This window comes from Podarcis muralis, chromosome 4, assembly GCF_964188315.1.
Source record: "Podarcis muralis chromosome 4, rPodMur119.hap1.1, whole genome shotgun sequence".
In the NCBI taxonomy this organism is placed as follows: Eukaryota; Metazoa; Chordata; class Lepidosauria; order Squamata; family Lacertidae; genus Podarcis; species Podarcis muralis.
In genome coordinates, this window is record NC_135658.1 from 4,775,026 (window position 1) to 4,785,915 (window position 10,890).

Genomic DNA, 10,890 nt, shown 5'->3' on the forward strand with positions numbered 1-10,890 from the left:
GCTTGATCATTTCCCCCCCTGTCCTACAAATTCTGTAACAGAACAATGTATTTCCTTTGTAGGATTTGCTAGAGCTTCTCATTTAGACGGGCAGAACTTGGTAGAAGACCAAAGGGTTCCTTCCGATCTCTCAGAGGCTTCCTGAGAGCACAGATGGATGAGCAAGACTCAGCTGGCCCCAAAGCAGGAAGAGGCCATGCCAACCAAACTGGGAGCAGTGGGGGGTTCTGGCAAAACCCAGTGCAGAAGATTCTGGGTGAGGAGGACACCCTCCACTCAGAGGGGCGGACCTGGCAGTTGAGGCAGTTCTGCTGCCAGGAGGCCAAAGGACCGCGAGAGATTGGCAGCCGACTCTACCACTTTTGTCATCAGTGGCTGAAGCCAGAAAGGCACACGAAAGCTGAGATGCTGGACCTGGTGATCTTGGAGCAGTTCCTGGCTGTCCTTCCCCTGGAGATGGAGAGCTGGGTGAGGGACTGTGGAGTGGAGACCAGTTCCCAAGCGGTGGCCCTGGCCGAAGGTTTCCTCCTGAGTCAGGCAGAGGAGAGAAAGCAGGTGAGAGAGACTTTCCTCTGGATACTCCCAAGAGCTCCAAACAGGACAGAGAACATCCCATAATGGTTTGCTGATGGCCTATCCGTTTTCTGGGAAGGCATCCATGGAATGAGATCTCACACCCTTCAAGTCTTTGTCATTCTCTTTCTAGTATTTCTCCCCATTCTCTGTTTTGAATCCTTGTTTCTTTCTCAGGGAAAGGATCTCTTTGCAGAAATGGACCTGGATTCCTGTGAGGCAGAGAGGCCTCCGTTGGACACCAGAGAGAGGCCACTGGGTAAGGAGGAAGGTGGTTTTTCTCCGTTTGGTCTTGTTCTGTTGGTTTTCTAATTCATCTGAGGGTTCTTTTCACCTTGTTTTGCGGGGAGACAGTTGGGAAGAAGGGTCTAGAGGAGGGGAGATGTATTTTTGCACAACAAACATATGAAATGGGCATAAACCTCCAAATACTCTCAGCAGGAAAGGCTTTCTCAAAGGCCCATCTGTAGTTAGAGATGCTCTGTTTCACCTGTGAGAGAAGCAGGCACTCCTGGTGTCCTTTTTACATTTTTTCTCTTGAAGGTGACGGAATGATGCCGGCAAGACCTCCTGATCCGCCTTTTCATGGGAGCAGAAGGGAAGCAGCGGCTGTGGAACCAGATCAGGTCAGGGGGAGCTGCCTTTGGGGACAGAGGCCGAGGCATGGAGCAATGTCATTTACTGGTTGGGCACAGAGGAATGGTGGGAGGAAGCAGCCAGGGAACCAGGAAGGGAAGATGACTCAGAGCCCAAGGAGTGGAAGTGGAGGAAGGATGGGCAAGAGGGAGAAGCCTGGGAAGAGGAGGTGTCAGAAGCTGAAGTGGTTACAGGGCTTAGTGAGCTGGGAGACTCTGTGGCAGAATGCAGTGCAGAATCAGAGGCAGAAAAGGAAGGAGGTGAGTGGGATAGGAAGGTCTAGAGGCTGAGGTGAGTCAGGAGAAGGAGGAGCCACCGGTGGCTCCCTCTCCTTTTGCCAGAAGCCACCCTCCCTGCTTGTCTCTCAGAGCCAGGAGACCCCCTGCAATGCAGGAATCTCTGCTAGATCATCCAAGACCAAAAGAGGCTTGTTTTATTTCTAGATTGATAACTGAATGCAAAAATTGGTTTCTAAGCAGTGGACAAATGAGAACAAATAGTGGCCTGGATTCACCTAAGCAGCCCCATCTACTGCAAAATGGGGCTTGCTCCACATTCCTCCCCCTCTCCATGCCCCCATGACCCCCTTGGATTTGACTCTAGGGCATTGGGAGGGAACCTTCCCAGAACAGCTCACAAGGAGATGAGAAAGTGGATCCTTCCATTGGGGAAACTGGAATGCTTGCGTAGGCAGAATGACTTGAAAAACACAAGGTGGAGTACCACCTATTTGCGCAGAAACGAATACCCATAATTAAAATGCAGATTAAAATAAGCATCCATAATTAAAATGTGCAGCAAAGCAATCATATTAAAACAACACCACAATGTGCAGGAAGGAAACAACAGAGCATTGTGGAGCAGATCATATTTCTGCTGTCTCAGAGGACATTTCCCTTTTTCTTTTAGAGTCCAGTGTGCTTTGAAGATGTTGCTGTTCGTTTCACGGACGAGGAGTGGGCGTTGCTGGATCCTGGAGGACGTCATGGAGGAGAATCGTGGGATCGTGGCCTCTCTTGGTAAGGCTCCCTGTGGGAACGTTATAGCTGCCTGGAAATTCAAAACATACCTCTATGGGACCAACCTCATATATTTTCACGGAGCTCAACCGTGGCCCCTATATCACCTGGGAACTTAACACCCCCACAATAAACAGTAAATTACAGTTTTTTCTTTGAACAATCTTCCTCAAATTATTCCTTTTTCTACCATGATTGTGTTAGGATATTGATGTTCCGTTCCACCTAAACAGATGGGTGGAGCTATTGTATGTCACATGTCTGTTTACATTCCAGCACAGCTTGCTGGGAACTTCCGTTTGTGTATAGCTTTTGCCTCATGCTTCCTGCTCTTAGACATGAAGGAGAGCAGACATGTTTTTCTTTGTCTTGAGCTATGCTGAATAAACTGCTTGTAAATATGCTTTACATATGCCTGTGTCCACCCTTATGTCATGAAGAGTTAATTACTCTGCTGATTAGAGGGTGCTCCAGCTTCTGAAGAGTCCTGAAGCTGCGGGTCGCTGTTTGATGCTGTTCCGAGGACCGGAGTTTGCCCGGTTACCGGCCGGTGTGCTGGAGCCAGCTGGGGGCCTGCCTAATTCCCCTGTTTCCCTTGGACGCATCCCAACAGATTGGGCTGGTCTGAACTTCAGAGGCCATCTTAATGTTAGTTTTTATTGTTCATCTCTGGCCCTTGAGCTGATACGGCTCATCTTGCCTTGAGCCCAGCAGAGTAAAATCCCAGAGTCCGCAAACGAAAGGATGAAGCAGGTATGGTGCTACATTGCGAAAAGCTTTATTCCTGAACTATGCTGAGAGCATACAAATATACAGTGGTGCCCCGCAAGACGAAATTAATTCGTTCCGCAATTTTTGTCGTCTAGCGAATTTTTCGTCTTGCGAAGCACGAAATCCCATAGGAATGCATTGAAAATCAATTAATGCGTTCCTATGGTCAAAAAAAGTCCAAACAAAGCCAAATTTGGTACAACAACAGTTTATTAACTGCTCTTTAAAGTCACACATACTGTAAAGAGCAGTTCAAAAATTGAAGGGGAAATAAATTAACTTTATAAACAAAACATGTCTTTGTTTTTAGACAAAGAAAACAAAGTCGCGAGATGTTTTCGTCTTGCGAAGCAAGCCCATAGGGGAAATTCGTCTTGCGAGGCAAATCGAAAACGGAAAAACCTTTCGTCTAGCGAGTTTTTTGTGTTGCGAGGCATTCGTCTTGCGAGGTACCACTGTACATCTTGTCTCTGTGAGAAGCAGAGAGCAACTCTCAACGAAACAACAGAACAAATAAACAGGAAACCAGTGAACATCACATCCAGTCTCCCTTTCCCGTGGGAACCCAACAGTAACTTGACTGTGGAATGGAAACATAGTCCCATGACTTGCAGCTGCTGCTCAGTGAGGGAAACAGAAACTAACACTTAAATGCCAGCTTCAGAATTGTTAGGAAAGCTGAGTAGCTTCAGGTTTTTGTTATTGCTCCTGTCAGTCTTGGGTTGACCAAAGAGGGGACTGGCAGCGAGAAGAAGCAGGCCTAGGGAGAGGAGAGTTAGCAGCGGAAGGCAGAGAGGAGGGGGAGAGGAACTGTCATCTGAGCTCTGAACAAAGGGGAGAAGAAAAAGAGAGACAGAGTGACAGACAGCTGTGTGAGAGCTACAGGAGTGAGTCAGACGCTGGAATGCAGGAAACATTCTCTGCCAAATTTAAAGAAGGTGGGGGCTTCCGTGCTGGGGAAGGGGGAGGAGCTCAGTCTGGGCAACTCCATCTTGTGGGCAGGACGATGAGTAGAGGAGCTCCGTCCAAGTTTGTTGTTTTAGCAATAAATCTGAAATTATTAACATCCAGAGTCCTCTCACGTTTGTGGGAGAGAACAAGGACTGACATTGGAGATGGAGGGGATGCCATGACTGGGCCAAACAAAATCCATCCCAGAGAAGAGCTAGGCTTATGGAATCTCAGGTAGAGTAGCAGTGATGAGGAGGAGGATGATGATGATGATGACACAATGGTACCTCGGTTTACAAACTTAATCTTTTCCGGAACAGGACTGTTCTTAAATCAAGGTACCACTGTAGTAATAATAATAATTTTTATTCCTACCCTGCCCATCTGGCTGGGTTGCCCCAGCTACTCTGAGCGGCTTCCAACACATATATAATCATGAAACATAAATAACACTAATCTGATTCCATATAAAAAGAACATTAACTTTAAAATGAACAACTTCTACTAGTGGCCAAAATTTTGGAAACCTTTTGTGAAAAGTGTATTTCTGAGGTTTGATGGCTCATAACACCGCTTTTGTGTGGAGTAATACCATAAAATTATATAGCAACGGAAAGATAATTTAATGAAGAAAGTAATGCAATGACTTTTATGAAGGAGTCATAAAGTATCAGTGTGTGGAATGTTGGAACAGCAGTCATAAAGTGAAAACGTGAAACCTTTGGTAACCATTGGTAACCTTTAGCTTTAATTACGGCCTTACTACGCCTTCGCATGGAGTGAACCAAGTTTTTAGTTCTGCAGCTGTAATAGTGGGAAACCATGACTGAATTATTGCCTCTGTTAATTGGGCTTTATTGCTGGGTTGCCTCTTATTAACAAGTTTCTTTAGTCGGCCCCATAGATTTCCGATTGGGTTAAAGTGTGGGCTATTCCCAGGACATTCTGGCAGTGGAATAGAATTATCTTGAAAGCACCGCTTGCACACAGCAGCAACACGACATGGAGCTGAATCCTGTTGAAAATATATAAATGCTCTGGTATCAGGGAAAAGATCACCTGCGGAACACTTCAGTTTGGGCTCACGTATTTTGTTTATGCATTTTTCTGCATTTATATTCCCATTAATGACGCAAATTCTGCCCACACCTTTTGCTGCCATACAACCCCAGATCATCACACTATCTGGGTGTTTCATGGTCGGTGTAATGCAAGTAGGATGTAAATCTTCTCTGATTCTTCTCCTCGCATATTTCATGCCATCACTACCAAGCAAGGAGATTTGGGTCTCATCCCTCCAAATAACACCGCCCCATTGTTCCACTGTACAGTTAACATGGGTTTCATCTTTTCAACCTTTGTTTGAGAGATAACAATGGCTTTTTCCTTAGAACTCTAACATTTAGACCAGTCCTTGCACTCAACTTCACATTACATGGCTCCATGTCATCTTGTATACACCCAGATGATTTTCTTCTGTCATATAGGCACAGTCTCTCCACTCGGCCATTGTCACCTACCTTTGTGCACCTTTCCCTGCCTTAACAAGTCTGATTTTGTAGTGACTGAGTCTCCTTATACCTCTTCCAAAATATAGAAATGCCAGCTTTGGTTATGTTTCCTCCAGTCTCTCTTCTAATTTCTTCATAACTGTAGCCTTCTTCACTTAATAGTACAATCTTACATCGCTTTTTGGGTGACCAGTCAACGTTTTGTGCTATTTCTATAATTTTATAATGTTTTACAACGTAAGCAAATTGTGCTTCATTTTTCTGGTTATTTGGCTATAATGTTTGATAGAATATGGTATAATTAAACAAACTTTGTTGAATTGCATTCTTGATAAAATTATCTTTCCATTGATATATAATTTTAGATTATTACTCCAAAAGAAGCAGTGTTTTGGGCCTCCAAACCTCTGAAATACACTTTTCTCCAAAAGGCTTCTGCAATTTTGACCACTACTGTATATCAAACAAAGCAACATTCAACGACACATCAGAATCTCATAATAAATATGTTGGTTAATGACAAACAACACATATAATGAACACACACCCAACTCCCTTCAGTTCTTCTCCATTTGTTCCTAAGGCTCTAATCCCTTTTTGTTTCCAATGCAGATTGTGATGAAACGGAAATCGAGAACAAAGGTGACCACGACAAAATCCCCAGAAAGGAGAAGCCACACAAAAATTTGGAGTGTGGAGAAAGCTGCAGTCAGAGCTCCCATTCTACTTCCCATCAACAAAATGTCATTGGAAAGAAACTCTATCAGTGCATGGAATGTGGAAAGCGCTTCAGTCAGAGCTCCCATCTCAATTCCCATCAAAGAATTCACACAGGAGAGAAACCCTATCAGTGTGTGGAATGTGGAAAGAGCTTCAGTCAGAAATCCCATCTCACTTACCATCAAAGAATTCATACAGGGGAGAAACCCTATCAGTGTGTGGAATGTGGAAAGAGCTTCACTGATAGCTCCTCTCTCACTTCCCATCAAAGAATTCATACAGGGGAGAAACCCTATCAGTGTGTGGAATGTGGAAAGAGCTTCACTGATAGCTCCTCTCTCACTTCCCATCAAAGAATACATACAGGGGAGAAACCCTATCAGTGTGTGGAATGTGGAAAGAGCTTCACTGATAGCTCCTCTCTCACTTCCCATCAAAGAATTCATACAGGGGAGAAACCCTATCAGTGTGTGGAATGTGGAAAGAGCTTCAGTCAGAGCTCCTCTCTCACTTCCCATCAAAGAATTCATAAAGGGGAGAAACCCTATCAGTGTGTGGAATGTGGAAAGAGCTTCAGTCATAGCTCCTCTCTCACTTCCCATCAAAGAATTCATACAGGGGAGAAACCCTATCAGTGTGTGGAATGTGGAAAGAGCTTCACTGGTAGCTCCTCTCTCACTTCCCATCAAAGAATTCATACAGGGGAGAAACCCTATCAGTGTGTGGAATGTGGAAAGAGCTTCACTCATAGCTCCTCTCTCACTTCCCATCAAAGAATTCATACAGGGCAGAAACCCTATCAGTGTGTGGAATGTGGACAGAGTTTCAGTCAGAAATCCCATCTCACTTCCCATCAAAGAATTCATACAGGGGAGAAACCCTATCAGTGTGTGGAATGTGGAAAGAGCTTCACTGATAGCTCCTCTCTCACCTCCCATCAAAGAATTCATACAGGGGAGAAGCCCTATCAGTGTGTGGAATGTGGAAAGAGCTTCAGTAAGAGCTGCTCTCTCACGTCCCATCAAAGAATTCATACAGGGGAGAAACCCTATCAGTGTGTGGAATGTGGAAAGAGGTTCAGTCAGAGCTCCAAGCTCACTTCCCATCAAAGAATTCATACAGGGGAGAAGCCCTATCAGTGTGTGGAATGTCGAAAGAGCTTCAGGAAGAGCTCCTCTCTCACGTCTCATCAAAGAATTCATACAGGGGAGAAACCCTATCAGTGTGTGGAATGTGGAAAGAGCTTCACTGATAGCTCCTCTCTCACCTCCCATCAAAGAATTCATACAGGGGAGAAACCCTATCAGTGCATGGAATGTGGAAAGAGCTTCAGTCAGAGCTCCAAGCTCACTTCCCATCAAAGAATTCATACAGGGGAGAAACCCTATCAGTGCATGGAATGTGGAAAGAGCTTCAGTCAGAGCTCCCATCTCACTTACCATCAAAGAATTCATACAGGGGAGAAACCCTATCAGTGTGTAGAATGTGGAAAGAGCTTCAGTCAGAGCTCCCATCTCACTTCCCATCAAAGAATTCATACAGGGGAGAAACCCTATCAGTGTGTGGAATGTGGAAAGAGCTTCAATCAGAAATACAGTCTCACTTCCCATAAAATAATCCATACAAAGTTCGGAAAAAACATTATACAGCTTTTGGAGCCTGGCTAATCCGCATCTTTATAACCAGGCCTCTTTATAACCGCATCTTTATAACCAGTGGGTGTTGGGAATAGGTGCCAACTATTAAAGGCCTGGGGTCTTTGCCCCCCCAATAAAATATTTGAGGAGAACTTCCAATTGGCCGCCCGATTTATGGCGGATGGAAGCTCTTTCCGCTGAAAGAGCCCCGGCACTTTCAAGATTGGGGTGATCGTGAGAGCGTCGCGGAACCCCGAAAAATACCTCAGATTGAGCATTCTGAGAACCTGGTGTTTCGGCGGGTACCCTTAGCAACCCCCCTGCTCCCCAGTAAGCGCTAGTAAGAGCTCCGAGAGCGAGCGGGATTGGAGACGGTACTGTGGAATCGACTTGCTTCCTTCACTGCGCGAAGCTCAAAAGCCCTGTGATCGTGAGTGACCAATTTCTCGGACTAAATTAAGATTGGAAAACTGTGAGTAAAAAAGGTTTGCATTTGGACATTAAATTGGACTGGAAGGGATTTAAACACAGAGGTCGATCCCTTTCTACTGAAGAGAAAGTGAAAGCAGTTACCGCTGACCGAAGCCATAACTTTAAAAGACGTGCTGAAAACTTTCAAGGAAATATTCCAAGCCCCTCTTTCTGCAGGGGGGAGGGCAGAGAATTTGACTGAATTGGGACCCTGCATGAGATAGATTTGACAGAGAATAGACTCTTGCTTTCTGGAAGCGGACCTCCCAGTGAAGAAAGGCTAGACTCACAAAGGGAGAGGATACTTTCAACTTTTGTTTTCCTCTTTGGGGATTACAAAGTAACTGCAGCTGTCTGAACTCGCTGAAACATTGTACAGTGTATTTTTACCCTCCTGGAATTGTTTACAATAGTTCAAATCAATTTTGGATGCTTTTCAATAGGAATAAGAAGAGTAAAAGATTGGCGATAGGCGAAGGGGATCGAGATACGGATATGCTCGTACCCTTTCCAATCTGCGCCCCATCCTGAGGGACGAGGGTAGGGTGAGCAAGGATTACTCACCTCCGTCACTGGTGTTGTGCAATGTCAGGTCTATAGGCAAGAAAACCGCCACCCTGCGAGATTTCTTTACCTCGCAGGGGGTCGACCTGGCTTGTGTGACAGAGACCTGGGTGCGCGAAGGGGAAACTGTTACCTTACGAGAGATGGCGCCCCCGGGTTTCTCCGTACTCCACCAGTCACGGACTGTGGGCCGGGGGGAGGGGTGGCATTATTAATCCAGGAAGATTGTTCTTTCGGGGCTCTACCATCACCATTGATCCCCGGCATTGAATGTGTTGGCCTAGTGTGGGCCTCTGAGGTGAGCTTGGCTGTCTGGCTGGTGTACCGGCCACCTAGCGCACCAGCAGCCACCCTGTCAGGCCTGCTGGAGGCGGTGGCCGGCTGGGCCTTGGAGTTCCCTAGCCTATTGTTATTGGGGGACTTCAACATCCATGCTGATGCCACTCCCTCCTCACAGGCTCTGGACCTGGTGTCTTCCATGGCGACACTAGGGCCTTCCCAGTTTGTTTTGGGCCCCACACATCAAGCAGGCCACACACTGGATTTGATCTTTGGCGCCGGTATAGATGTGATCATGTCTCCTTCGATGAAGGTGCCATGGTCTGATCACTACGCTCTGAAAGCCAGGATTGACTTTCCACCCCCACCCTGCTTAGGTGGCCAGCCAATTTGGGCTCGCCTGCAGAGGCTGATGGACCCTGATAGATTCTGTCAAGCCTTGCGGGATGTTGCTCCCCCTGGCAACTCATTGACTGAGCTTGTTGAGGGCTGGAATATCCAGCTCCTGGCAGCCATCGATGAGATCGCACCTAAGCGCCCTCTGCGACCCCGCAGAAACCGAGCTCCCTGGTTTACCGAGGAGCTCCGGAAAATGAAGCGGGACCTCAGACAGCTAGAGCGAGTATGGCGGGGTGCCCGTGATGGAGCCTCAAGAACATCTTATAGGGTTTTAATGAAAACCTATGAGATGGCAGTGAAGGCCGCTAAGAAGTCTTAATTCTCGGCCTCCATTGTATCCGCTAGCTCTCGCCCGGCGCAATTATTTAGTATAATTAGGTCTTTAACGTCCCTTGAAGGACAGCCAAATTTAAATAACAATCTGACACACAGCTGTGAGGCATTTGCGAGCTTTTTTGCGGAGAAGGTCCTGTTGCTCCGCCATGACCTCCCTGCCAATTTGGATACAATAAAGGAACTGGAGGCCCCTCGACTGTCCTCTGGTCCAGTATTGGACCACTTTGACTGGATATCCCCAGCTGATGTGGACAGACTCCTCCGAGCTGGAAAGCCCACCACCTGTCCTCTTGACCCGTGCCCGTCTTGGCTGATTAGAGCGTGTCCAGATGAGGTGCGGGGCCCCCTGGGGGATATCATCAATTTGTCCCTTGGCACCGGGATATTCCCAAGGGAACTGAAGGAGGCAGTGGTGCACCCGCTCTTAAAGAAAACATCATTAGATCCCTTAGATCTATCCAATTACCGCCCGGTTTCGAATCTTCCATTCCTGGGTAAGGTGATTGAGAGAGTGGTTGCTGAACAGCTTGGTAGGTTTCTGGATGAAACATCGGCTCTGGATCCATTCCAGTCCGGCTTCCGCGCTGGTCATGGGACCGAAACGGCTCTGGTCGCCCTAACAGATGATCTCTGCAGGCAGCTGGATCGAGGCAGGTCGGGGCTGCTGATTCTTCTAGACCTGTCAGCAGCCTTCGACATGGTTGATCACGAACTCCTGGACCACCGCCTTGCCGACGTGGGGATCCAGGGCACAGTCCTTCAATGGCTGCGCTCGTTTTTCTCTGGTCGGGAACAGAGGGTGGCACTTGGGGGGGAATTGTCATCGCGCCACTCCTTGGTGTGTGGAGTGCCTCAGGGTGCGATACTCTCCCCGATGCTTTTTAACATCTTTATGCGCCCCCTCGCCCAGCTTGTCCGGTGTTTTGGGCTGGGTTGCCATCAGTATGCCAATGACACCCAACTCTATCTGTTGATGGATGGCCATCCTGACTCGGCCCCAGACACACTGACCAGACGTGGGAG

The 10,890-nt window shown here is 47.0% G+C and overlaps 2 protein-coding genes across 2 annotated transcripts in view; both read left to right on the forward strand.

Annotated features, from left to right (window-relative positions):
• The window catches only part of LOC114595517 (uncharacterized), a 133,691-nt gene extending 123,833 nt beyond the window's left edge, over positions 1-9,858 (forward strand). The window contains exon 3 of the transcript XR_013392747.1: positions 7,914-9,858. The gene's annotated coding sequence lies outside the window, so the exon portion shown is untranslated. The remainder of the gene's footprint in view (positions 1-7,913) is intronic.
• LOC144324912 (uncharacterized) lies at positions 751-7,914 on the forward strand. Its single transcript, XM_077928036.1, has 4 exons — positions 751-832; positions 1,117-1,199; positions 2,119-2,228; positions 6,074-7,914. The coding sequence occupies exons 2-4, from the start codon at positions 1,159-1,161 to the stop codon at positions 7,846-7,848; spliced, it is 1,926 nt and encodes a 641-aa protein (XP_077784162.1). The 5' UTR covers positions 751-832; positions 1,117-1,158; the 3' UTR covers positions 7,849-7,914.
• Positions 9,859-10,890: the final 1,032 nt, after the last annotated feature.

Coding starts and splice junctions, on each gene's coding strand:
- LOC144324912 (XM_077928036.1), top strand. CDS start 1,159: ATGGGAGCAGAAGGGAAGCAGCGGCTGTGGAACCAGATCAG. Junction 1,200..2,118: donor CGGCTGTGGAACCAGATCAG/GTCAGGGGGAGC, acceptor TTTTTCTTTTAG/AGTCCAGTGTGCTTTGAAGA. Junction 2,229..6,073: donor TGGGATCGTGGCCTCTCTTG/GTAAGGCTCCCT, acceptor TTTCCAATGCAG/ATTGTGATGAAACGGAAATC.